This window comes from Colletotrichum siamense (assembly GCF_013390195.1).
Source record: "Colletotrichum siamense strain Cg363 chromosome Unknown KSG_Cg363_contig03, whole genome shotgun sequence".
In the NCBI taxonomy this organism is placed as follows: domain Eukaryota; kingdom Fungi; phylum Ascomycota; class Sordariomycetes; order Glomerellales; family Glomerellaceae; genus Colletotrichum; species Colletotrichum siamense.
In genome coordinates, this window is record NW_023501016.1 from 3,671,722 (window position 1) to 3,697,205 (window position 25,484).

The window sequence follows — 25,484 nt, forward strand, 5'->3', positions numbered from 1 at the left end:
TGCACTCTTTGTAGCACCTCCTGAATTGGTCCCGGAAGCATCTTGGAGTCCTGGAAGCTCATCATCTGACCCATTTTGAGCGCAGCGCCTCTCATTCTGGACAGCTTGGACACCAGTCTCTCCATATTGCCGGCGCTAAGCAATACCGAGCCCTCGCCCTTGCCGCCAAAGGCCCTGCCGATGCTCTCCGTGATGGCGCCTCCCATCATGCCAGCAGCCAGACCGCCATAGTTCCAAAGTCTGCTAATCCGGGTGGCGGGAACTTTGGATTCTCTAAGAACATATGCTGGTGTTGGGGCTGGGGATGAGGACTGGTCGACTGCTGCACCAAGCACGTCCTCGACTGGCGGCTCTTCTTTTTGCGTTTCGATTGGAGAGGCTTTGAGGACTGGCTCGCTTTCCGAACTAACAGGAGCCGCCGTTGCGGATGTTTCTGTACTCGGTTTACCGTCCTGAGGTGCAGCCGGCGTGGGCTCTTGGGCGGCTTTGACGGCTGGTGAGCTCTTCTCTGGCGCCTTCGCAGCTGGCTTGGAGTGAACAACAAACTCAGGAAGACCGACCGGCTTGAGCTTCTTTCGAGTGCCAAACAGTTGATCCACCTGCTTTTCATCCTTCTTTCCTATCATACTAGCAGCACGGTTGCCGTGGAAAATGTTGATGTTGACATCTGGTGGAACGTCATCAAGCTCTTCAGAGACGGGAGCGCCATATGCTGGTGTCACGCCCTTGCTCATGGAGCTGTCATCTTTGGGCTTTGCCGCCGACGGCGACGCATCAGACCACGGGAAGCCGGAAGGGTTTGATTGCCTTAGTTGAGAAAGAACCGAACCGGAATCTGGCTTGGTGACGGATCCATGGCTGGGCTTGGACTGAAAATGGTTTGGAGATGCGTGAGGGACATGAGTGACTTTTGGTGTCGGTTCCGGCTGCACTGGTGGTGCCTCTGTTGTCGATGGATGTGCTTCTCGTGAAGCCGTTGGTGATGTGCTCTCATCGGCAGTGTCTGCTCGTGTGTTTTCCGGTGCTACTGGAGCTCGGCGTGTTAAGCTGGAAGCTTTGCTGAAGCTCTCAAGCTGCCGACCTCTCAGGGCGACATGCTTGGATGCGACTGAGCGCGATGCACTCAGCACCGCTGCCAGATCGACAGCAAAATCGACGAATCTCATCTGAACGGCAAGTCTCAATTGTCTCACGCGCAAGTCATTGCACGATTTTCGACCGGAAAATGACTGCACGACTCCCTGGAAGCTCCGGGACTAAGTCGTTATCGTCATAAATCGAGAAAAGTTGAGTGATGGCTACATGCAACAAGCGTGGCTTGGAACCATAAATGCGCCTATCCGATATATCGGACTAATGGGGCGCCACACGGCACTGCCGGTCGTGTAAGTCCCTGATCCGAACGTGGATTATCAGGCTCGAGTCTTGCAGATTGCTATTGTTATCTTGAGGTTCGTTTGGGGTTTGTTGAACTAACCCTGACCATGTTTGATGCGTTGCAAAGAATGATTATTGCTAAGCCGCCTCATGCTGTATAGCGCTCTCTTCTGATGTGGTATCTATTCTTGCTCTATCCCTATCCCATTTGGTCGTCCTTCGTTATTCATTAATTAAGTTTCATTCTACTGGATTTCACTGAGGGACCTTGGAGCCACCTTTCAATAGCGAGCCTCGTGCCCTCAGCGGCGTCGCTTTCGGAGTCGAGGCACTGGGGCTTCCCCGTCTGGGACTTCCGATCTTACTCCATAGTCTTTGAGCGGCAGGCGTCAGTCCTCCAGAGACCCTCGGACTAGATGGAAACTTTGGCACTGGGGTCCTCTCTAGCTTTCCGGTCAATCCATTCTTTACCGACTCTCTTTTGGATTGCGCTGCCCTCTCAACCAGCCGATGATGCAGACTTTCTCTCTTGCCTTGCTCCTGTAATTTAAAAGGGTTGGGAGTCGCATCACCAGGGCCTAAGTTAATGACTGGTGCTGGAAGAACCTCTTCTTCATCATCGGCGTCATCAACGAAGGCGTAGCCATTCACCCTTGGCGTTTCTCCACCTCCCACCGCGCTCGAAGCTTGATCGTCCTTTCGCGGCCTGCCCGCGATGGCGTCTCTCACCGCAGACATTGTTGGAGATGATGGCCTTTCGACAATCGCGGGCTGGGGGATCCTTGTGTTCTGGTAGTTGATCGATTTCGGAGCCATCATCGAAGTCGCCTCGGCCCTTTGAGCAGGGCTCTCGTATTTGTCCTCAACGCCGTCTGGCCCAAACATGAGGTTGTTCTTCGGGTTAGCGTTCCAGCTATCCGGCCTGGCTGGCCGATCATCGGCATCCTTGATTGCCAGCCTGTCTTTTTTGATAAACCCGTCGTCGATCAAGCGGCCGTTCTGAGCCAGCTTCTCCTCCACTTCGGCTTGCTTGATCATCTGTTTCGATGGCAGCTTGTTCCCATGCCAGAGCCATGCATACTTCTCCGCTTTCTTCTGACTTTGCTTGTCCATGAGTTTGTAGAAGCTCTCGTTATCCTCACTGGTGTACTTGGCCTGGAAGTTGGCTAGGCTCAAGTTGGTATCCACAACGGGCTTCTGCTCCTCAACGACTGTTGGCGCGATAGATGCTGTTGTATCCGCGCCGTACGCTGATGGCGTGCGCCCTCCATTCTCGAACGTGGGCGGTCTCTTCACCCTCTGCCTTCCTGGAGTCATCACGCGCTGTAGCCTTTGTCCAGCGCTCGAGATCCATGCCGCGTCCTTCGATTCGAGGGCGTCGAGGTATTCCTGCTGAGTTTCCGATTCCAAAAGCCCAGGAAAGAAGTCGCGCGCGATAATTTTCGAGAGGGCATCGGTATATGTATCTTCGTCTATGACCTTCTTGGGCCTCTTGATCTTCTTCGCGGGCGGCGGTGGTGGCATGAGGTCGGTGTCAGTGCGCTTTCGCACCAGCGCGTTGGACTGTTGGCTTGGAGGCTCCATCGTGACGTTCGGTTGTTGCTAGGCGAGCGCGCCGACTTTGGGTGTCTCGACAGACCGTGGGTAGTGAAAAAGTGCCATGCAGAGGCTGTCGGGTTGCAAGTCAGCGAGGTTCGCAGGATAATACTGGCGCGCTCGCATTCAGTCCCGAAATGACGTGGAGCCGATTAAAGATAAGCCTGATTAGGGACCCTGAAAGGTTTCGAAGGTAGGTATGCAGCTACCGAGGCGCCACCCGCTAAAGCCGTCCAAATCCATGCCCGTGCTATTCAGTGGCAACTGCCAACTAGGAAGCTGAGGGTAATGGAGGGGCTAGGCCCGGAGCTGGCCCTCCTGAACCCCTGTCGAGATCCTGAAGTGGCAACTGAAAGCCGCCCCGCAGTTGCGCTCAGCGTATCGCTTGGTGCAGTAACACAGCGTTGTACCGCACTGTTTCTGTTACCTTAGCTCCGAAGAGGGTTTAAGGGCCGAACCGTCGCGAAAGGAAGCTTTTTGACTTGGTCCCCCGGAACTTCAACCTTCTAAGAGCTTCCGCAGGCCGAAAACTTCGCCGATTACGCCCCTTCCCTCTCTCTTCCTTTCTCGCTGTGTGCGTCGAACTCGGTGTCGCACTCGTAAACCGCACTCTACTCCCAATAGTCCGCGGGCGACAGATTCAGAGAGCGTCTCGAGGCCTCTTCGCCACGATAAACTACCCCACACTTGCTTTACCATTTGCACCAAGTCCGCGCTGCTGTTGCCGCCATGTCGACTCCGGAGGAGCAGGCCGTGGCCTTCAAGAACCAGGGCAACAAGGCGTTTTCTGCCCACGATTGGCCCACTGCCATTGAGTTTTACACCAAAGCCATCGAGTTGAACGACAAGGAGCCCACATTCTTCACGAACCGCGCCCAGGTTTGCCCCGCCCCCTCCCTTTGCGACAGGCCCTGCATCTCGAAGTTGCTCGTGTGACTGACCATTTCTCGTCCCGGTGCAGGCAAACCTCAAGTCCGAAGCTTACGGATATGCCATTGCGGATTGTACGAAAGCGATCGAGCTGAACCCCAAGTTTGTCAAAGTTCGTGCCTCTTGCCAGCAGGCACCCGGTATAAACAGCCCGATGCTGACGTCCCGTCGCCTTAGGCATACTTCCGTCGAGGTCTTGCACACACAGCCATTCTCAGGCCCAAGGACGCCCTTGTAGACTTCAAGGAATGCATAAAGCTCGACCCGAATAACAAGGATGCCAAGCTCAAGTTGGATGAGTGCAAAAAGATTGTGCGCAAGTTGGATTTCTATGCTGCCATTGAAGTCGGCGACGAGCCGTCGGCTGCGGAGGGTCTTGACGTTGATTCTATCAACGTCGAGGCAGACTATGATGGTGTCAGATTGGGAAGCGAGATGACGCAGGAGTTCATTGACGACATGACAGAGAGGTTCAAGACTGGCAAGAAGATCCACAGGAAATACGTATACCAGATCATTCTGGCCGTCAAGAAGCTCGTCTATGACGAGCCCACCATGGTGGAGATGGAGGTTCCTGAGGGTGTTCAGCTTACCGTCTGCGGTGACACTCACGGTAAGCTATCTTACCACAGTGTTGATGAGCTTCGGGCTAACCCATGTGTAGGCCAGTACTTCGATTTGATGGAACTGTTCCGCTTGAACGGAACACCGAATGACAAGCACTACTACCTGTTTAACGGTGACTTCGTCGACCGTGGATCTTGGTCAACCGAGATCGCTCTCCTGCTTTACGCTTACAAGTGGCTGAGACCCAAGGGTTTCTTCCTGAACCGTGGCAACCACGAGACAGACGACATGAACCGAGTGTACGGCTTTGAGGGAGAGTGCAAGGCTAAGTACAACGAGAGGTATGTGCTTTTCGTTACTTCTTATGAGTCGCACTCACTGACAATCGCAGAATCTTTAAGCTGTTCTCTGAGAGTTTCTCAGCTCTGCCCCTTGCCACACTGATCGGAACCAAGTACCTTGTCCTGCACGGTGGTTTGTTCTCGGACGACAAGGTGACTTTGGACGATATCCGCAAGCTCGACAGGCACGCCCAGCGCCAGCCTGGCCAGTCCGGTCTTATGATGGAGATGCTGTGGACGGATCCTCAGGACGAGCCTGGCCGTGGTCCGAGCAAGCGTGGCGTTGGCATGCAATTCGGACCCGATGTTACGAAGCAGTTCTGCGAGAACAACGGTCTCGAGGCGGTCATTCGCAGTCACGAAGTCCGCATGGACGGATACGAGGTGCAGCACGACGGACGTTGCATTACTGGTGAGTTCTTTTGGTATCTAATGAAGTGCATTCGAGGCTAATCGTTACAGTCTTCTCCGCCCCCAAATACTGCGATTCCACCGAGAACCGGGGAGCCTATATCAACATTGGCCCCGACTACAAGTTGCAGTTCAACCAGTTTGATGCCGTACCTCACCCGGATATCAAGCCCATGGTAAGCATTGCGCAACACCCCTGCTTGGTTCGTCGCTGACTGTCTTCCAGGCATACGCCCAGAGCTCTCTGATGTCGTCTCTGATGTAATTGACGTAAAACGGACGGTCGTTCCGGGGATACAATGTGGTATATCTGCATCCGCTGCATAAACGGTGCATGTGATCGGCGCATATAGGGGGCAGGCTGGAAGCGTGGGATTTGGCCATGCGGATAAACGGAGTTTTTGTCTGCAATCGATAACCATACCCGAAGTCTAGAATAATTTGACGCTTGGGCGTGTGGCTTAACCCCCTCCATCATGTTCAAGACGTCCAGAGCTTGTCCTGGCCGTTTGCACCAACCATAGCTCCTAGATAGTCGGAACACTGCTTCACTCGGAGCGTCCGCCGGTAGCCCTGTTCAGAAACACCCGCCCAGGCGGTAATGGCCGCTGCGAAAGGGCTCAGGTCTTGACGGGGTACTCGCACCCAGCATTCTCTGTCTTCGACTTTGAGGATATCGATGGGGATGGCGGAACCGGTGGCGCCCAGGAACTGACGCAGGGCGGAGCTGCAATAAGATCTCACTTGCAAGTTGTCCAGGGGAGTGACATCGGAAACCCGTGATGCGTCAGAGACGAGCTCCAACTGAGCATAAGAGAATGGTGGGGTCTTGATGGTGCAAGTGAGAAGCTCGTGAGACTTTTGGCTGGTCGCACGCGGCGTGCTCGTTGGGATTTCTGAGCTTTGTGTCGCCATGTTGAAAGGCCAAATGAGATATGGTTGAGATTCAAGAAGTGTTGCTGTAAGCTTGCAAGCGCAAGTGTCGATGAGATGAGGTGCTGTAAGTCGACTTGGAGAATTTCACCCCAGGATGAGTGATGTACTTTGATTCGCGGCGTGGGTAGGCCTGCAGGGTCCCTGAGGTGGGTCCGCCGTCGAAAGACATAGCGCCCCCTTAAAGGCATATGCAACTAGGTAGGTGGTTGGATCCCCAAGTGAAGCCGACTACCGCCTCCAACTTCCCATCGAGAAAGCCAGCTTCGAGCGCGACGACACCTTCACGACGAACACGATCTGCTCTCCTCCTACCCGCGAGTCTCTCCGTTCTCAACCCGCCGATTCGCCAAGATGTCGAGTGATAACTACGTCAACCCCAACCAGCAGCGCTACCTACGCGCCTGCATGGTCTGCTCCATCGTCCTGACCTACTCCGTACGTTAGCCACCTCGAAAAAAAGAGAAAACGACAATGGCGACTTCCGTCGCAATGAGAAAAAAAGCATCCCAGCTAACGTCATGTTCCCTCTCCCAGAAATTCCGTGACGAAGGCTGCCCCAACTGCGAAGAGTTCCTCCACCTCGCCGGCTCGCAGGACCAGATCGAGAGCTGCACGTCCCAGGTCTTCGAGGGCCTCATCTCCCTCAAGGACCCAGGACGCTCCTGGGTCGCCAAGTGGCAGCGCCTCGACAACTACGTCCGCGGCGTCTACGCCATCAAGGTGTCTGGCCAGCTCCCCGACGAGATTCGGACGACGCTCGAGGAGGAGTATAGGATACGCTACATCCCGTATGTGCACGAGGCTGCTGCTCTCTGTTCCCGGAGGGCATTTGGTGGAACTATATACTGACTGATTTTTTTCAGACGCGATGGAACGGAGACCGAGGTTGATAACTAAAGGACGTAGTAATCGGGTTGGGGAAAGAAAGAAAAGGAATCATTATACTTGGTATTCGGCGTTTAGGGGAAATTAAGAAGGTCGGCATGGAGTCAAGGCAAGACTCATATTAGATGAATCAATTCGCAATGGTATCTGAAATCGCACTGTAACATATCCTGTCCGTTGTATGATATGATGCCGCAGTCCTCAACCCAAAACGCCGGTCCGCCCCTAAAACAAACGCGGTGAATTCATGACGTCTCACCGTTGGTCCGTCTTCTGCTTCTTAAACGAGAACCCTCCAAACCCGGAACCCTCCCTCGGCCTCTTCCTTTCCATCCTTTCCATGTCCTCTTTCATGATTCTCTCGGCCTCGCTCATCTTCTTGGGCTGCTCGAAAGCCGATTTCTTCGCGCCACCAGCCAGTGCATTCTTCTTGGCTTGCGCGAAGACGTTCTTCTTCTCCGGCTTGGCCGTCATCTTAAGTGAAATGCCGCCTAATGAAGGCTTGTCCGCAGGTTTCTCCGCCGGCTTTTCTGCCGCTACCGGAGGCGTCGTGGACCCAGACGCGTCAGGGGATTCGGTTTTGGAGGGCTCAGCCTTGGGTTTCGCCCCAAACGACAGCGATATCTTCTCCCCCTCAGCGCGCTGCAGTCCCTTCTCTTTTTCGTCGTCCTTCTCCTCCTTCTCCCCCCTCGCCTCAGCCTGCTTCTGCGCGCGCTTTATTTGCTCCCGGATCATCATCTGCTCGACCTCTTCGTTTCCTCGATCCTGCGCCTCCTTCCTTCGGAGTGCTTCCTGTCTCTTCAGCGCCTCGGGTGAGTTGTCGATCCAGGAGATGTGAATGCCTTTATCCGTCTCCTCGACACGGCAGATACCCTCCCTTCCCAGGTGTTTCGCAAACTCGGTCAAGCTGGGCCATTTCGTCGCGTTCATGTGGACGTGCTCCTTGTTGGCGATGTACTCTTGATAAAAGTGGTTTATCTGGACCTGCTTCTCGCCGTGGCCGGTGCGAAGGAGCTGGAGGAAGTCGCGGAGGAACTGGTTGCTGTACTCGTTGAGGAACTTCTTGGGGTCTTCGCCCACGAGGATGAGCTGCCGGACGTGGGACTCGGATAGACAATGCTGTTTAAACGCATTCTCATCCCTCATTTGACGTTCACAGGGCTGACAGTACCATCGCAGGCGTTGCAGGCCCTTCATCTTCATCTTGTTGTTCAGGTACTTGACCGACCCGACCTCTGCTTTCGGCATCTTGGCGATTTTTTGGGGGGGTTCGTGAGGAGTGTTTATTTGAATATGTCGCAGAGTATAGGAAGTGGTTTGGTCGAAAATTCGGCAGTTGATGTCCTTGTTGAGGATTTAGGGGTCGACGTTTTGCTTGATGGTGTAGTTGAGGTTAGGAAGTGATCGCAAAGAAAGACGTGACAATCCAAGACGGTTGGTGTTGACGGTGGATCCTTCTAGCTGCTTATCTTATCGGAAATACAGGGGTCTGGTGGCGGGGCTGTACGGTGTGCGACGAGTCTGCCCAACACTGTACCCCACTACGCCGACCTCGGCCTCGACTGGTAAATATTTACCTTCACCTAAGTGCGGTTACTGGGGTGTTGGCCGGCGATGCAAGATCTCGAATCATGGATAACATAACACTGGATAATGATCTCCTGACATCTCTATATAGAAATACTGAATGATTGGTCACTTCCTGATGTATACTGATCCGTGAATGATGGAGAAACAACCCCAACTTCGGGACCGTTGCACAAAAATCGGTGTTGGACGTATCGGTGTCAATCAAGGTTGTCTTGCATTTTCCAAACCATGCTCTACATTCCTGTCTGTTTTCCCTGAATCCAACATGCAAACTTGTGCTCCAATCAAAATATCCCCATACGAGAATGAAGTGTGTCTATATACCTTGATCCAAAAGGACATGTCTCGCTCCATGACTATGCAAAGACACAACTAGTCTAATCGAGGAAAGTAAACAGATTTGTGTGCAGAATGTTCATGGCGCGGGTGGCGTCCCGGGCCTCAATGACGCAAGAGATGTTGATCTCGCTGGCACCTACATTCAAAGTCAATAACAACATCGTGAGACCTGTCTCGGGATAGGCTTACCTTGTGAAATCATCTCCAAGTTGACATTGTGCTCTCCTAGTGTAGAGAACATGCGTCCGGCGATACCGATCATGTTCTTCATTTCCGCACCGACCAGACTCAGGATAGCCATGTCGTGAAGAACGCTGACATCGCCGCAGTCTTCCAGCTCCTTCCGTGCCCTGTCGAAGCTGCCACCCTCTGAGTTTCCAGCGTGGATAGCCATGGAAACATGCACCTCACTGGTGGAGATGAGATCAACCGAGATCTGGTTCTTGTCCAGGATGGAGAAGACTCTCGCGAAGAAGCCATGGGAGATGGAGCGCTTGTTTGAGTGGACGTTGATGACGGAGATCTTGTCCTTGATGGTAACGGCTGTTGGCCTCTTGGGCTTCTGAATGAGAGAAGGATCTGAGGGCTTGGAACGCTGGATCTGGTGGCCAGCCGTGAGAATGGGGTCGGGAATGACAATGGTTCCAACTCCTCTCGGGTTCTTGACATTCTTGATGCGGATGGGAATAGGGGGCGACGCGTGGATGACCTGGTCCATGGTGAGGTGGTGGATGACTTCGGAGCCGTAGAATGTCAACTCCGCCGCCTCGGACGGGGTGATGGAATGCAGCAACCTCGCCGTGGGAACTTTGGTGGGGTCCGCAGTGAAGATTCCGTCAACTTCCTTCCACACCTGCAGCTCATCCGCCTTGAGGCCGACTGCGCAAAGGGCTGCGCAGAGGTCAGTGTAGCCACGGCCAATGTCGCCGTCAATCAGGCTGCCCGGGACATTGCCAAAGAACCCGGTAACGACCGGCACTCTGTCTTCACATGCCGAGATCTTTTTCCGCAGTACGGTGGCCGCCTCTTGGTAGAAGCTCTGATCCAGGCGAGAGGAGGCATCATAGTGGAACGCATCGCTGAGGTCCACATATTCTGCAGCGACACCCTGTGAGAGAATTAGCCTCACTCTCATGACGCAGAAATGGGCAGTTTCCTCACCAGATCTTTCAGTAACGCGGCCATAAATCTACAGCTGAGCTTCTCGCCGAAGCTGATGCATCTGTCTTTCGATCTCGCGTTCACTTCGAGGTTAAATCTCCTTGCCGCCACGATGTATTCAACCAGTTCTTGGCACTCATCCCGGATCTCTTGGTCCAGTGATGCCTGCAGTTCTGGGTTCTTGATGAAGGTCTTGACGGCAGAAACGTGGTCATTAGTGATGTCGTCAATTAGACCTCTGGCCTGGCTCATGAGGTCATTCTGAACCTCCTCGGTATTCGTGGCAGCTGCGATGCCTTTGAGCTTGTTGTACACGCCCAGGAGTCTTCCAAAATCAGTGAACAAGCTAGGATCGGCTGGCACGCTGAGTGACTCACCGGCTGGTGGTGCCCTCAACCTTCTTGCCCGTGCTTCTTGCCGAGCAGACGACAACGACCTTGTTCTTAGCGAGGCTCGCTCTTATCAAAGTCAGTAGGAGCCTTCATTTCACACGCGGATGTTCCGTCTTACCGGACAATATCCGTGGCGATCTATAAGGACACACATCGAGTCAGCTTTTGCAGCAATAGTAACGATTCAGACTGAGAAATACCTTGTCGGGAAACTTTCCCACGCTGGTGCCACCAAACTTTTGCACCACCCAGCCATTGCTGGAAGTGTTTGCTATGGGTTGGCTACTCATGATGCCTCAATTGCAATGTGCAGGCGCAAGAGTGGCTGGTGTTTGAGCGAGTATGACTCTACTCACAGGGTCGCGGGGAAGGGGCGCTGTGGTCCGTAAAGTGCGGGAAAAAACAGATCAGAAAAATGAATGGCGACGGTTGGACTGGGTCGTCAACCCTCGAGCAAGTATCTTCGGTGAGATTTGCGTGTGAGGCAGCAGCAATGTTTCAGGTAGTTTGGACAAGTAGGTGAGAGAAAAAGTTGAGGATGTCAACGGTGGTGGGATAAACAGCTTCAAGAAGTGTTGCGGTGGATTGAATTGAATTGGACTAGACCCAAGGTGACCGAGATGGGACGAAAGTGGGATGTGGAGCACAGCGACGAAATCGGCGACGCCTGTCCAAGTCGCAGCTACCAGATTTTGCGCTTCCGGACTATCGGAGGCGGGCCCGAATCTTCAATACCTTACCGACCCAGTGCCGCGCTGCCTGCTGCTCAAAGTTTGCCGAACAAATACAGAGGGCCTTGCTCTGAAGGACGGCTCACTTTCGTCGCCCTACCCGGGGACTGCGCAAGCCTGTATTGCATTTCCTCCTAGTCGAGTAGCCCTTGATGCCGTTGTTACAACCGCTGCAAATACAACCTGCAAGCCGTCTACAGCTATTCCTCATGCAAGAACAGGACCGAGGAATCTGAATTGGGCAGTCTATCCGTGGCAGCCTCTATCCGTGACAATTTCTTTGTCTGAGTCATACGCATAAGCTTACTGACTCTTCTGTTGCTGCAATTTCCAGCCCAGCCTCTGCAAAGAGGCATATCCAGCCCCTTCTGCCGTTTGGCAGCCGTGTCCAAAATGCATCCTGAGTCTCTAATTCTCTCCTGTCCAACACCCCCCACGGGGCAGAACGAAAGTCCGGTACCTTTTGATGTTTAAGCCTCCTCGCAGTCTCTGGCCGCCACTCCACCTGCAGGCTGTGGTGAACACTGAAGAGCCAGCCTATGAAACCGCTCGCAAAGAAAACTTTTAGTTGCGTAATCCCGGCAGCGCGCGGGGGTAGCGAATCAGGGACAACCCAATGACGAATGAGGCACACTACACAGTGACAGACGGGGGTCCCTCGCCCCGTTCAATAACCGCCTTTGACGCTGCTGCAACGCAACGCTGGAAATCGATGTTGTCCAACTTCCTCTGGCAAGGCTCAAGATTGGAACCCACCAGCTTAGCTATATGTGCACCCATGAATACCCTCAGTTGAAGATAAGTGCTGGCCATTTGACCATGGTATCCCCGTAGTGGTCAGCGTCTTTTTGTTGATAGGTCTCTCTGCTTATGATCCCATTGGGCCATACGATTTGCGAACATTATGCTAGATTCTCACCTACGCTGGAAGTGCAGTCTCCGAACAAGACTCGGTAACGTAAAATGTGAAGGATGATACATGTAACTCTTCTTCAATGCTCTCCCTGCCGGGTTGTATTACCACTAGATAAACGTATAATCAAATGCCCATGCCCCGGACCAGAAACGAATTGGTATAGCAACCCGCGAGCACCAAATGCAAATGCCATCGCCGTCCTCATCGCCATAAAAGGAACGTCAAAACACCCAAAGCAGAATCCAGAACCCAAAACCCCGGTCTAGTAGAACAGGCGCAGAACTCATAAACGACTCCGTACCAAATGGCAAGAGCTTTTCCCACGCTCATACAATCGTCCAGTCGTGCCATCGTCATCACACTGCACTCGACAGTCCTCCTCCGGCATCAAGCCCCGTCGAGAGGCCGCCTGGCAGATGACTATCGATAAATGACACCTGGTTTACCAGGTGCGACTATATTCCAACTCTCCTTCGTTATTGCTGCAGCTCAGCGTTTGCAAGCAGTGCTTGGTTGACCTCCGAGTGCGAGAAAGTGTACTTGTCCATGGGGAAGTCCTCCTCCGGTGTGCGGATGCCGATTCCGCTATCGTCAGGGTTGCTGCCGCCCGTCATCCCAGCCGAGTCGACTTGTCCCTGGCTGTTTGATGGAGGAAATGGCGCCTTGTCCGGCTGCGCTTGAGGGAGGTTGGAGAAGTTGAACTCTTCGCTCCCCGTGCTGTAACGGGATCCTTGCCTGCTCGTCTCTTGTCCCGTCAATTGGGGGTTGGCGGCAATCGCTGATGCGCCCGAAGTCTTCATGTTCAGGAAACCACCCTGCTCAGCAAGGAAGCAAGTCATCTCATCGATCCAGCACTTTGTTACCCACCAAGAGCCGAAGCTCTTGCCCTGAGCCATTGTGAGATCCCGCATCACTGCTGTACCGACTCTTTGCACGCAGTAAACAATCTCCGTATGTGACGCGTAGGGGAACCGTGTCGGCAACGACTTGAGGAAGCCGACCCAGCGCTCCAAGACATTCTGGCCGTTCGCGTCCGCAGTGCCCTCAGCTCCAGGCTGGCGACCGTTCCTCAAAGCAATGTCGCCATAAACCGTTAGACATTCCACCTCCCAAGGCACGTTCATCGGGTTGAGAAGATCGCGAAGTTCGGATACTAAAAGGTTGACGAGATCGTCCATGCCACGTGTAGGCACACATTCGGCGACCTTGCGTACACGGACCATCGTGATCCAATCGAGGTACATTTGATCGCGGTTGGCTGGGTTCGAAAGCATGTTGGCTGCTGCGTGAGCAGTCAGGTTGACTCTCAACGCGCGGTCGAGCAGGGCTGCGAAAATAGTTGCCGGTGCTTCTTTCGCTCGAATGACGTGGTGCGGTTGTCCCTGGAAAGCGTCTCGAATATGAGGCACGAGGCGCTCTGAAATGTTGCGCAAGGTGTCCAAGACAGGCTTGGGCACGACCTGAAGTGTCAACCCGGAGATGATTCTAAGCATGCGCTGGTAAAGGATGAAGTCGCATTCCTCAATCCAAGGGGCGAGAGCTGGGTTGCCAAGCAACTTCTGCACCGGCATGGTTAATGTGCCCTGGAAGGATGTGTAGAGATGGAAAAAGGTCTTCTCCTTGCAGTAACGAACACATTCGACTAGTGAGGTGCAATGCGACCTGTACAGGGCAGATAAGCTCTTCGCGGCATCCGGGTCAGTTCCGTTGGGTAGGAAGGGCTCCATGCGAGGTAGCACAAGAGGCTCGTTGGACTGGAGGAGGGCCTCATCCGCTTCGGAGGGAAACGAGAATTGGAGCGATGTTTTGGATGTGGATGAGTTCAGATGATCCGCGCTGGTCACGTTCGGATGGCTGTAGAAGCTGTGAGATCGTGAGTGACCCTGTGGTGCTTGGGCAGGACTCTCCGGCCGCTTGGCAGCATCTGGCGAGGGAAGAGCGGCTTTAGCAGGTTGCGACTTGGTGGGAGCCGCGCTGAAGCTCTGGGAACGGCTGGGTTCCGAAATGGCCATTGGGATCTGAGGCTCTGGCTCTCTGAGGTCAGGCTGGTCATCGACCAGAGTGAAGTTGACGTAGTGATACTTGGATTCACCACGAACACCAAGACGCCGAGTCTTCAGGCCGGGGAAAAGGACGCGGACGAGTTTACCGAAGCTGGCCGGGTTGAGGACGGTGATCCTCTCGGTGGCACATCGAGACGCGTAATTGGCATAGACTCTGCCGCGAGGCACGGAGCCTTTACCCTTGGAGCATACCGAGTTGATCCAGAGCATGGCGAATACCTGTCGGGTCCGTTCGGAATTGGGGCCTCGCTCATTGCCGTGAAGCTCCTTGGCAACATCTTGCAGGCCACGGTGTTTGTTGGCGGTGAAGAGGTGACGCATTTCCAATTCGTTGTTGGCACTAGATCTGGCAGAGCTAGACTTTTGCATGCCCATGGCTCCAGCCATGGAGTCTTCGTCGTCACGGTCCATCAGCTGGCTATCTTCGGTAAAGCTGTTGTTGGCGAAGCTTTCGGAGGGTAAAGGATGGCGAGGCATGGCGTGTTGTTGGAATGACATGGAATGGGTCATGGCAGCGCTGGACTGGCTCATGGACATTGAGTAATCGCGGGCGTTGTGCATGTGTTGTGCGGCGTGGAGCATCATCTGCTCCTCCGGAGTTATCCGCGACGCGGGTGCGAGATTCCTCTGCTGTCGTTGATCGTTGTTGACCCATTGTGCAGAGTACAGCTCGGGCGCGTCGGCGAAGGATTGTTGCTCCATGGTCGGCTGGGTGGAGATGCTGTGAACGGAAGCAGTTGAAGCACGGGATTGAGGTCTCTTCTTGGCCCTCAGAGCTTGGGCGAGATGGTCTGTTTACATTTGTGATCAGCGGGAGAGAGATGGCAGAATCGTGCTCTCGACGTGGAGGAGCATGAAAAGGGTTGTTGATCGTACCGTGATCCATAATCCGTCAGCTCTGTCGTTGGCAGTTGTTGTTATGCGACGAAAACAACACACGGTCATGCAGGACAGGCTCCCTAAACAATGAAAGAAAGCAAGGTGCGCCGTGCAGAGAAAGTGGACAGAGATGAGGTTGCAGAAAAGGAGGAGTCGAAGTCGGCAAAGCAATCCGAATCCCTGCAGGGTGGAAAAGCGCGGTGCGCTGTGGTGAGAGCGTCGATATAAAGGATATGGTCGGGGGAAGTGTGGATGGATGGGTTTGTTTAGGATTGCCGACAAAACGACAAAACGTTGTCGTCTCGACAACGCTAGCCTGTGGCTGGAAACACCGAAAACACTGGCTGGGAGTCACGTGAGTCGTAGCTCCGAGTTTGTTGTTTTGTTTTTCGATTGGCCGATGCTGACGATGTGGGGGAATACATGGATGTCTTTCTCTCCCCTCCGTCTTTTGGCGTCCCTCCAGTGTGTCGAAGGTGCGTGCTTTGTTCCATGGCGGGAAAACAACCGTCAGACGAGCCAATCAGGGGCCGTACTGCTTTGAAGCTTGACACAGCTTAGGACGCCTGGCAGGTCAGGCAGCAAAACAAGACCATCCATGATCCCCACCACGCCCGCTTCGTACCTAGTGTTCCTTCCAGTGCCTCTGTGTTTTGTCGCAGTCCTTGCTGGCCTTAAGGCGCCCACGTGTTAGGTAAGCCGCTTCGCAGGACCCACCTGTCTGCTGTGTGCAAAGTCCTCAAGCAAGCAGGAAAGGCATGGACATGAAGTGCTTATCTTATCGCTCGGCAGCACCAACCCAAGCAAAGCATAGCAGAGCACTGAGGAATCACGGAATCTGACACCCTTCGAGCCAAAGGCTCAGAAGTAGCCGCTAACAGCCAAGACATGGATCCCCAAGGCATTTTTTCATCGGCACATAAAGTCTGGCGGGCGGGGTGGTTACGAAGACGACGCTGTTGCTGTGCGGGTTGTTTGGATGTACATGGCAATAGACATTGCAATACCGGTGATATTTACCGTTCCTTCCATAGGTAGTAGCAATGCTGCCCAAGCTGAACCTACCTACCACAACACACCTGCTGAACGGCGGGTGACTGTGCCCTCTAGGTGTGTCTCTGCGTCCCTCATCCCTCCCTCTGGATCTCCAGAGTCTATCGTTGCGTGCTACCTCGCTGTTCTGCCCGTGCTGCGCTGTGCTGTCTTCTGTGCTTGCTGTGTGTGCTCCCCGCTTTCGCCTCTCGTCTCGCGCCTGTGCCCCTCCCAAGAAACCCCATCTTTAGCCCCGAGCGAGAGAAGCTCTGAACGCAAGGGCACCTGGTGCCATTCCTGCTGGCTTAGATCTGCACACGTTACGTCGTCATCCAGGACCTTTCCCTTTCACCTGCTAATTCCAACGCAAATACTCAAGGTCATTCAACCCCATACACTCCAAATTTCCCGTCTAGACATTTGTTCGTCTAACATCGCCAATAGCTTCCAAGCCTTTTTTGCTTACCACTACTCTCGCCTACCACCCCGAAGTACTGTGCGTATCCGTCCTCTTCCGATCTGCATCGAGTCCTTCGCTTGCCAGGGTCCTTGGATCCTGCAACCTGGCCTCGCCGTTCTTTGTCTTGTCCTGTCCTAACCCTTATCACAGCCCATTAACGCACAGCTCTCTTGCTCGACACAGCTTTTCGCCGTAAATCGCAAACATGTCTGCTCAGGATCGCGTTCAGAACTACATCGGTCAGCTCGATCGCGAGGTAAAATTTCCCCTGCATCTTGCTCGGATTGCACGACAATCATGCGCTGACTCCCGTGTGTGGTAGCTGTCCAAGTACCCCGCCCTTAACAACCTCGAGAAGCAGACCAACGTCCCCAAGGCCTACGCCGTCGTCGGTGTTGCCGCCCTCTACTTCTTCCTCATCGTCTTCAACCTCGGCGGTCAGCTTCTGACCAACATTGCCGGCTTCGTCATTCCCGGTTACTACTCCCTGAACGCCCTGTTCACTGCGAACAAGCAGGACGACACCCAGTGGCTGACTGTATGTCCACAAATATCTCCCCCGCAATTGTCACAGCGCCAAACTTACTGACCGTTGTTCTAGTACTGGGTCGTCTTCGCCTTCTTCACGTCAGTATTCTTTGTCCCTTGACGAACAATTCGAGCTAACCGAGATGATACAGCGTTGCTGAGAGCCTTGTCAACGTCGTTTACTGGTTCCCCTTCTACTTCACCTTCAAGTTTGTCTTCCTCCTGTGGCTGTCTCTGCCCGTCTTCCGGTACGTTCCGCCCCTTCCGAGCCGATTTGGCAACCACTAATAACCAACAGCGGCGCCGACATCGTCTTCAACTCCTTCCTCTCTCCCATGCTTGCCAAGTACTTCACTGGCTCCACTGCCTCCGGCCTCCGCGCCCAGGCTGGCAAGGCCGAGTAAATGCGCAATAGCGCCAGCTCATTAAGCAGGTCGATTGCCTTGAGAGATCCACCTACGACGAATAAAGAGCTAGCCCGCTCATCCCGGTTGCATTCGCTAGCCAGTCAAAAGGACATGAAGCAGCGACGCAAGGCACAAACATGACGGGATGGGGTTCAGAGGCTGTCATAACCATACACGTGACAACGGTGATGGCTTTTTCAGGTTTGGTCGAGGGCCCGGGAACGCGAGGGCCGCGACGGAACGGTTGGATAAGTTCCTGTCACCCAGATAAAGTATCTGTACGCTACGGAATACGGAGTCATTGACTTTGAAATGGACTAGAGAGTACCCCATGTGATTAAAGCATCGTGTGACAAGCGAGCCCGTTATCAGTTCTTGATCCGTTGGATTAGCAGGCCGGCAGAGACATGTGACGAGTGTCTCGATTTGACAGTTGTGGCTCAGAGACAAAGAGACACACGAGAAACGACATGTTTCTTTGTCCTGGGCAACTGGAAGACTTGAGTGCCCTCGGGGAAATAGGGAAGTCGGGTGAGCGTCAGGCGTTTAATCGCCAGGGCCTGGCTTTTGCCGCATGCCAGTGCTGCTCTCCCGTGTTCGACATCTACCTTAACTGTCGTTGGCAACCTAAGCGCAAGCCAGGGCTGTGGGGGCTGTATTTGGCACGATTATTCGAGCATTACTGGTGTTTGAGAACTAGCTGGTGCTGCTGCCCACTGTCATTTTGTTGCCCCATTGACGCCGAAATATGTTGGAATTGACGCCCATTACCCGAACGACATTTGGGTATGGCAATGACGACCGAAGATGCAGCGTTCCTGTCAGACCGTATCTTCCCCTTTTCTTGCCTGTCTGGTACAGACACGGCAGTTCGAAAGACTGGCTGGACCATCCTGTGCACGCCTGCCAGCATTCGAAGTGGTGTAGCGTGAACTCTGGTCAGTGGCCAGCCGCTGGTGACTATGGATGCCAAGAAGATGAAGACCGATCAGAATGCCGACCGCAACACCTCAACCCGTTCCGTTCCTTAGCCTTGGGAGGACATGGGGGTATGTTTTTCAGGGACCTCTCTGCGTAGGCGAGGATGGCCCCAGTGAACAGGCCGAGCAGTCCGAGACGCGGAAAGGGGTCCCCCACACTACTGGGGCCCCTGAGCCTTGACTGCCCTGCCTGAAGGGCCCGATGGGTTACCTCAGCCGGCCCGGGGGTGATCTCCAGCGTGTCGTGCCCGGTTCAGAGGCTTGGGGCGCCAGGGAATGCAAGGTCCACGCCGCCTCTCAGCTGTTTGGGATGTGAAACTCCCTAAAACGACAAAGGCACCTTTTTCACTTGTCCCAAATCCGCCGCCCTTCACCCTACCCGCCTCAACCTCACCGGCCTCCGTTTCTCGTTTCCCCTCGACGGTCTCTCCCGAGATCTAACCGAATTCGTGGCTTTCCCCTCGTTCGAAAAGCCGCTCGACGACACTCGCTGATCGATTAGACGCATGGTGATGGAATGAAGTGGAGGACTCGGCCAATTTGCGACCACTGAGAGCGACCATTCGACACGCTTTGCGCTTATCGACCCTACCTTTGTCCCCGTTTGAAGACACGATAACCGACACCACGACGAACCGCCGCGTCGCCCAAACTTCAAAGGCATCTGCCCCTGGAGGGCATGTCCTCACAATGCAGCTCAGCCCACTGCAATCGCGACTGGCGGCCTCGCTGATTGCGTCGCTGCTGCTACTACTCATCTACTATTTGCTTTCCACTCCCACTTTTGCGCTTGCCGCAGAATTGAGCGAAGGATTCGACCCCATTCTGGACACCATCGAAGCCGACGATGCGCTCGAAAGACGAAGCCAATTAGAACCTGCCTACGAGCCGGAATTCGCCGCTTTTGACCGCAGCATCATTGGAAGGGCGCCCGCTGGAGTGACCGCACTGGTGAACAATGTCAAGATCAACCGCAACGTTCAGGCAAACTCGACGCAAAGCTTCGTATTCGAGGCTATCTCCGTGTTCGCAAACTTTTTTGATAACACGCCCGACGATGCTTTTGTCGTAGAACCGCGCGAGAAGGGCAATGGCTCCGGTGGCCCAGGAGATGATTTGGCTGGAACGGGTGACGCGCTTTTAGACGCAGAGGACAATGTTGGACTACGTCGCCGACAGCAGGCTCAGGGCAGGAAGGTGTTCATTTCTGCAACGACGTGCATTCAACCTCGCCATGGAGCCAATAATACCGGCTCGGATCCCCCGCAGATTACCATGTACGTCTCTACGTCGAAGGACAATCAGTCACCCGGCCCCGGGCAAAATTCGTCCTTGCAAACAGTAGAGATACTCGAAGAGGGCGCCGCGTTCTTGACGGTCAACGCGACAGGCGACGTCTTCGTTGGGATTGCAGCTCCCGGGGTGGATACGGAGAAGTTCACTGGGGACTGGAACTTTGACGTCGCAGCATCGACGGACGGATATTTCCACGAATTCGACGAGAACCCTTCCGAACTCCTGTGGGTTGACAGTGATTCCAGTGCGGCTCTCTTGACCACTGCGAATTTGACCGATACCCACAATGATACCCTCATCGAGGAGATCATGGCGCAGAGCCCGCCGTTCATCATGTTTGTCGAGAATCGAGACAACCCCACCACCAAAGGTGTTCGGCGCTCCATGTGTGGTTTGGAAAATTACGCTCAAATCGCTGCGAAGACGGGTGGCAAGTTTGGGAATCTGGCCAGTACTGTGATGACCACGAGAGGCGCGGGCAATCTGCCGAAGCAGCAGTTCTTCTTCAACGGCCTCAACGCAAGTGCCTTTTACAACGGCATCCTCGTTCACACCGGCAACTCGACATCGAAGAAGCGACAAGAAGGCGGCAGTTCGGGCAGTGGTGGGCGAGTGTTCCAAGCGACACCGTTTGAAACCAAAGACGGTATGTCTGTCTGCTTTCCAAATATTAAACCACACTGACGTGTTACCAGGCGAAAATTGCAAGATCATCACTGACCTACAATTCTGCAACGAGACGGAGTATGCCGTCCCGGCAAACTCGAACAAGATGAACATCACTCAACTTGCGCAGTTTTATGACAACTACGCCAAGGAAATGTACGGCAATTTCCAGAAACAGCTTGCGCAAGTTGCCTGTGAAGCACCGGACGTCCAGCGGTATTCACTTGCTCGAAACTGTACGGATTGCGAGATCGCCTACAAGAAGTGGCTCTGTACTGTCACGATCCCTCGTTGCGAGGATTTCACTGCTGCAGAGGCCAACTTCTCACTGGTACGGAACGTAAACCAATCTTTCCCGAATGGCACCCTTCTTCCGATCGACCAATTGAGCAAATACGAAAAGCGGGTTTTCCAGCACTCGAGGAACCCTCTCATCGACGAGATGGTGGCGCCGGGACCGTATCGGGAGATCCTCCCATGCGACTATCTCTGCTACGACTTGGTACAGAGCTGCCCTGCGTCTTTGGGCTTCAACTGCCCTGGGCCGGACGACGACATCTTCAACTCCAGCTACGCTATTCAAGGTGATGGCTTAACATGCAATTACCCCGGCGCGGTCCACAATCCCTCTGCTTCAGCAATAGTAGCCGTGTCTTGGGGCCTGCTTGGATTCCTCGTGCTAGGAACTCTAGGTACAGTCATGCTGTGATGACTAGATGTGTTGAGGTACCGATGCAAGACATGCTTTATGTTTGTGTAGAGTGACGGCCGAATATGTATGGGGTAACCGGGGGCACGACGGTACAGTGTAATGATGTTTCTTTTTTGGAGTTTTGCATGGCATCGGCGTTGGAAAGGCATGGGTCTGTTTGGGAGGTGCGTAAATTGATGGATCTGTAATGATTCAAGAGATATGTAGACCATCTGTGGCATCCACACAACAGTATAGAAGAGTTATAACCGAGATATCTCAATACCCTTGGTCCTCTCTGCGTCATGCCGTCTTTCCCGTTTTTCAGGGCGGGCAGGGTAACTTGATGCGACCAGACCCTGCACATTCATAAGGTGTTGATCCTTTGCGACCTGTGGATGTCCTGCATAGACTCAAGAATCCATAATCTCGGCATCTTGGATTCTCAGCTGGTAATGACGAGTATTCCTAGGTACTCAGGCATGAGTTCCTCCCCTCTTACTAGCTATCACATTTCATGAGAGATGCTTTTTGGTTTCATGCTATTGCTCCCATCCGCCTACTTGCTCGTCTGCAGTTCGGCGACCTTGGCCTCGAGGCTCTCAATCTCCTTCTTCTTTTCTTCGCGGATCTCGTTCTGTTCCAGCGTCGTCCAGCCCCAGTAGGCGACCTGATATGTAAGGGTTGCCATCAAGAGAACTTTGAGGACGGGTCTCGTAAAGGTCTTGTAAAAGGTGCCCTGTCGGCGACGGTGTTAGGGCTCTGAGATGGGAATGGGCCTGGCCGCGCGATGCAAAGCAACCTTACCACTATCGATGGCCTCTTTTCGCCACTTTCTGATGTTGAGTAGGAGCGGAGTGCTGCGCGGGGCAGTTGTGGTGTGCGCTGCGCGCGGAGGGCTCTGCTGAGGATCGCTGCGCCGTTGCGCGACGCCATATTGGTGGTGATTTCTGGTTGTGTTCGGCTTCTTCCAATATCCTTCCGCCCAATCTGTTTTGTTTGTTCGAATCGAGTCGTCGTCAGATATCGTGTCGTCGGTTCTCGTTGTCGTAAAAGTGCAGTATACCGCCGTGTCGTTGCCCGATCAAAAGATTCAATTGAATGCGCCGCTGCGCCGATCTGTGGCGGTGCGCGCCAACGATCCCACCCCGCATAACCAAGGTAAGGTACCTATCTCACTTGGTAGACGCGCTCCCTGTCCGCGTTCCCGCTGTGGCAGGAACTCGCGCCGCACACCTGAAATGTGGCCCCCAAGCTCGCAGTAGCGGTAGCGCCGGGTTGGATTGGATGCTGAAAGCTGGGCTCGGCACCCCTGGCACCGAACAGGTGGCCCCCGTAATTGAATTCCCTTTTGACGACACATGTCCCGAACTGGGGTGGGTACGACGGTGTAAGGCAGAGAGAGCCCGGGACCACTTGGGAAGGTCCTGAAGGGCGAAAGGTAATGTCCCCCTCTCCCAGGCCCGTCGTCGCAAGGCCATCTTTCTGCCGCTTAATTACACTGTACGAATTGGAGGTAGGTACATTAGCTTCAACCACCTGCAGGTGCCAAAGCTCCCTCGCGCAATCTGTCCCTTCAACCGGCTTCCCTGCTCTTCTCTCGACACGTTCCTCCAGCTTGTGGTCCATTGAACAACACACCTCACACGATCAGCGTTGTTGCCTGCCATTGCGCATTATTGCAGTACATAAGACGAGCTGATTGACTGCAACACCGACAAGTCGCATCCAGACATCACCGCTCTTCTCTCGCCTCTCCCCATCTTAACACCCACACCACACACATACAATCCACAATGGTACGCAGATCCCGAACATCCCAGCACACGATATAATCCTCCCGAAACTCTACATTCGTCAAAGATCCAAGATGACGGCTTGCTGATAATGGTTTTTATGCAGGCGCAAACCCCCCAACAAAGACGCGCGAACGCAAAGTTCGCCAAGGACAACGAGGCCCGCATGGGCAAGTCCGAGGAACAGATCAAGAAGCGCGTCAAGGAGACTCCCAAGTCGCCCATTTCTCCCATCTGGCTCAGTGAGTAGTTGTGCCCTATGAGCGTCGAAGCAACCCTTGCGGCCAATTCGATCCCGCCTATGTCATCACATCATGAGCTTCGCTAACGTCTGGCCTCTTCCAGTCCTTCTCGGTTTTGTCGTCTTTGGCGGCATCGTCTTCGAGGTCCTCTCCCGCATGTTCGGTTTCTAAACGACCCTACCACACCATGCCCGTTTCAAAGTTGGAAGAGGTCATCCCTCGGTGAATGAGGGAAAGTCAATAAGGGGCGAGAGGAGGAGAAAAGCGTCGCAGCAAAGATCTATTACTCTTTCTTGCAGATTGTCGTTGCCCATCTACACCAGGCGTCGTAAGGGGTCGCAAGGGAGACTGCGGACACACAACACGCACTTGCTTCGCCGTTGAGGACGAAAAAAGGGGAGCTTTTTACTTTTCAGGCACATGAACCCACACACAGTCTCTCCTGCCCATCGATGGCTGGAAAATCAAGTCTGTACAAATACCACACATTATCAGGGAAAGCAAAACCGTTTGGCGCAATGTATTTCATGTTATTTTATTTTTATTCGCATACAGCTTCCTCGAGTGGAAGAAAGCATTCAAGTTATTCTACAAACTTTTTGGCTACCTGTCGGTTTGTACCGTACGTATTTTAACCCTCAAAACGCCGCAGCTACGCATCACGCGTCCTCGTACCGTATGACATATCGGAGGCCGCTCCATTACTAGAAAAGGGGGCTCAAGCGCCAAGACCGCGACGCTGAGCACCACCGTCGTACTTCATGTGCACACCAGCGTTGAACTGCTGCTCAAGCTCCTTGTTGACCTTGCTGATATCGCGCTTGCTCTTGGTGCCCGTGGAAGCGTTCGCCGCGCCCTTCTTGCCGCCGCCAAGGAGACGCATAAACTTCTGCTGGCGGTCGGCACCTCCCTCGAGAGCATCAACGTCCCAGCCCTCGCCCTCGTTGGCTTTCGCAGGAGTCTTCTCCTCCTCCTCTTCCTTCTTGGCCTTCTTCTTCTTCTTCTTGTCCTTTTTGCTCGGGGTCTCTTCGGCGAGAGGAGCACCACCATCCGACTCGTCGTCCTCCTCTTCTGTGCGCTTGCGCTTCTTGTCGGACTTCTTGCTCTTCTTGGGCTCCTCCTCGACCACTTCCTCCTTCTTGGCCTTCTTCTTCTTGTCCTTCTTCTCCTTGGCGGGTATCTCGGCCTCAGCGACCTTCTCCTCCTTCACCTCCTCCGTAACGACGGCAACATCCGACTTGCGCTTGCTCTTCTTCTCTTTCTTGGGCTTCTCCTCTTCCTTCACGTCAACCTCCATCTGCTCCCTTGCCTCGCTTTCCGCGCGGAGCTGTGCGCTCGGGTCCGGGGAGTCGGTCTTCATCTCGACATCCTCCGCCTCGGAGTCAGAGTCGGAGGAATCAGAGTCAGAGTCAGAGTCCGATTCGGAGTCTGATGAAGAGTCGGAGGAGGAGCTGTCGTCATCGCTCTCGTCGTCGTGAATCTTGATAATCTCGTCGTCGTCCTCGGCCTTCTTGACCTGAGCCTGCTGTTCCTTCGCCGCCTTCTGCAATTCCAAGTCGTCAGCTTCGTGCTCCGCCATCTCTCGGCAACTGCGTATCAGCCATCACTAACCTCTCTGTTCTCGGCCATGACAGCGTGACGCGCGCGCGCCTTCGCCGCCTCGGTCATGAGCTTCTTCGCCTGCGCCTCGAGCTTGTCGGCGCGCTTCAGCATGCGGTGGAAACGCTTGTCGTCCTTGTTGTTTTTGCGCGCAGCCTTCTTGGCCTTGTCGGCGGCCTGGCGTACCGGGTCCCTCCATTTCGCTGCGCGCTGGACGTTGGCCTTGCGCTCGCGCTTCGCCTGGGCCTTGGCGAGCTTCTTCTCCTTGCTGGCGGCCGCACGCTTCTCGCGCATTTCACGTCGACGCTCGAGCTTCTTTTCTGTTCATGAGGCTAGGTGAGTACATTATCGATCACCAGGTTGACAGGCGCAAGTTTGGAATAGGTCTTACCTTTGCCCGCCGCCTGACGCTTCAGCGCCTCGAAGTCCAACGGCTTTTCTTCCCCGGTGGCCGTCATCTTGATAGAATTGGCCTTTCAGTGTAGGTAAATTGTTGTGTGGTCTTGCGATGTCAAAGAGAAAGCAGTCGAAGGAAGGGAAATCCTCTGGCTTCAATTCTGCCGACAGCGATCAGTTTCAGTGGGGAGGATGTACACAGGCTCAGAAAAAAAAGTTCTGGGAAGACCGGTTTCTGCCGGGCGGTCAGCGATAATCGACGGTGGACCCTTGTCGA

The 25,484-nt window shown here is 54.1% G+C and overlaps 12 protein-coding genes across 12 annotated transcripts; 5 read left to right on the plus strand and 7 right to left on the minus strand.

Annotated features, from left to right (window-relative positions):
* Window positions 1-1,632: 1,632 nt before the first annotated feature.
* CGCS363_v004959 (Splicing factor ESS-2-like protein) lies at window positions 1,633-2,961 on the minus strand (the record flags this gene model as incomplete). Its single annotated transcript, XM_036636808.1, has 1 exon — window positions 1,633-2,961. The coding sequence occupies one exon, from the start codon at window positions 2,959-2,961 to the stop codon at window positions 1,633-1,635; it is 1,329 nt and encodes a 442-aa protein (XP_036497860.1).
* Window positions 2,962-3,702: 741 nt separating this feature from the next.
* Window positions 3,703-5,487, plus strand: ppt1 (Serine/threonine-protein phosphatase T; the record flags this gene model as incomplete). Its single annotated transcript, XM_036636809.1, has 7 exons — window positions 3,703-3,852; window positions 3,935-4,015; window positions 4,081-4,516; window positions 4,568-4,811; window positions 4,862-5,223; window positions 5,274-5,398; window positions 5,449-5,487. The coding sequence occupies 7 exons, from the start codon at window positions 3,703-3,705 to the stop codon at window positions 5,485-5,487; spliced, it is 1,437 nt and encodes a 478-aa protein (XP_036498027.1).
* A 215-nt stretch (window positions 5,488-5,702) lies between these two features.
* Window positions 5,703-6,137, minus strand: CGCS363_v004961 (uncharacterized protein; the record flags this gene model as incomplete). The annotated part of the gene is made up of 1 exon (XM_036636810.1): window positions 5,703-6,137. The coding sequence occupies one exon, from the start codon at window positions 6,135-6,137 to the stop codon at window positions 5,703-5,705; it is 435 nt and encodes a 144-aa protein (XP_036498123.1).
* A 372-nt stretch (window positions 6,138-6,509) lies between these two features.
* On the plus strand, window positions 6,510-7,055 carry trf-2 (Transcription elongation factor spt4; the record flags this gene model as incomplete). Its single annotated transcript, XM_036636811.1, has 3 exons — window positions 6,510-6,593; window positions 6,693-6,946; window positions 7,022-7,055. The coding sequence occupies 3 exons, from the start codon at window positions 6,510-6,512 to the stop codon at window positions 7,053-7,055; spliced, it is 372 nt and encodes a 123-aa protein (XP_036498031.1).
* Window positions 7,056-7,298: 243 nt separating this feature from the next.
* Window positions 7,299-8,291, minus strand: CGCS363_v004963 (KIN17-like protein; the record flags this gene model as incomplete). The annotated part of the gene is made up of 1 exon (XM_036636812.1): window positions 7,299-8,291. One exon carries the CDS (start codon window positions 8,289-8,291, stop codon window positions 7,299-7,301), a length of 993 nt encoding a protein of 330 aa, XP_036498029.1.
* Window positions 8,292-9,010: 719 nt separating this feature from the next.
* Window positions 9,011-10,815, minus strand: FUB3 (Aspartate kinase FUB3; the record flags this gene model as incomplete). The annotated part of the gene is made up of 6 exons (XM_036636813.1): window positions 9,011-9,108; window positions 9,162-10,080; window positions 10,134-10,458; window positions 10,511-10,591; window positions 10,644-10,663; window positions 10,726-10,815. 6 exons carry the CDS (start codon window positions 10,813-10,815, stop codon window positions 9,011-9,013), a joined length of 1,533 nt encoding a protein of 510 aa, XP_036498034.1.
* Window positions 10,816-12,648: 1,833 nt separating this feature from the next.
* On the minus strand, window positions 12,649-14,937 carry RFX1 (Transcriptional regulator RFX1; the record flags this gene model as incomplete). Its single annotated transcript, XM_036636814.1, has 1 exon — window positions 12,649-14,937. One exon carries the CDS (start codon window positions 14,935-14,937, stop codon window positions 12,649-12,651), a length of 2,289 nt encoding a protein of 762 aa, XP_036498124.1.
* Window positions 14,938-16,811: 1,874 nt separating this feature from the next.
* yop-1 lies at window positions 16,812-17,538 on the plus strand (the record flags this gene model as incomplete). Its single annotated transcript, XM_036636815.1, has 5 exons — window positions 16,812-16,862; window positions 16,929-17,144; window positions 17,208-17,233; window positions 17,287-17,382; window positions 17,433-17,538. The coding sequence occupies 5 exons, from the start codon at window positions 16,812-16,814 to the stop codon at window positions 17,536-17,538; spliced, it is 495 nt and encodes a 164-aa protein (XP_036498378.1).
* A 1,673-nt stretch (window positions 17,539-19,211) lies between these two features.
* Window positions 19,212-21,192, plus strand: ehs1 (Calcium influx-promoting protein ehs1; the record flags this gene model as incomplete). Its single annotated transcript, XM_036636816.1, has 2 exons — window positions 19,212-20,463; window positions 20,513-21,192. 2 exons carry the CDS (start codon window positions 19,212-19,214, stop codon window positions 21,190-21,192), a joined length of 1,932 nt encoding a protein of 643 aa, XP_036498125.1.
* Window positions 21,193-21,733: 541 nt separating this feature from the next.
* Window positions 21,734-22,110, minus strand: CGCS363_v004968 (uncharacterized protein; the record flags this gene model as incomplete). The annotated part of the gene is made up of 2 exons (XM_036636817.1): window positions 21,734-21,913; window positions 21,982-22,110. 2 exons carry the CDS (start codon window positions 22,108-22,110, stop codon window positions 21,734-21,736), a joined length of 309 nt encoding a protein of 102 aa, XP_036498036.1.
* Window positions 22,111-22,970: 860 nt separating this feature from the next.
* On the plus strand, window positions 22,971-23,383 carry CGCS363_v004969 (uncharacterized protein; the record flags this gene model as incomplete). Its single annotated transcript, XM_036636818.1, has 3 exons — window positions 22,971-22,973; window positions 23,077-23,212; window positions 23,316-23,383. The coding sequence occupies 3 exons, from the start codon at window positions 22,971-22,973 to the stop codon at window positions 23,381-23,383; spliced, it is 207 nt and encodes a 68-aa protein (XP_036498035.1).
* A 547-nt stretch (window positions 23,384-23,930) lies between these two features.
* CGCS363_v004970 (uncharacterized protein) lies at window positions 23,931-25,269 on the minus strand (the record flags this gene model as incomplete). The annotated part of the gene is made up of 3 exons (XM_036636819.1): window positions 23,931-24,755; window positions 24,824-25,131; window positions 25,203-25,269. 3 exons carry the CDS (start codon window positions 25,267-25,269, stop codon window positions 23,931-23,933), a joined length of 1,200 nt encoding a protein of 399 aa, XP_036498221.1.
* Between the last annotated feature and the right edge of the window lie 215 nt (window positions 25,270-25,484).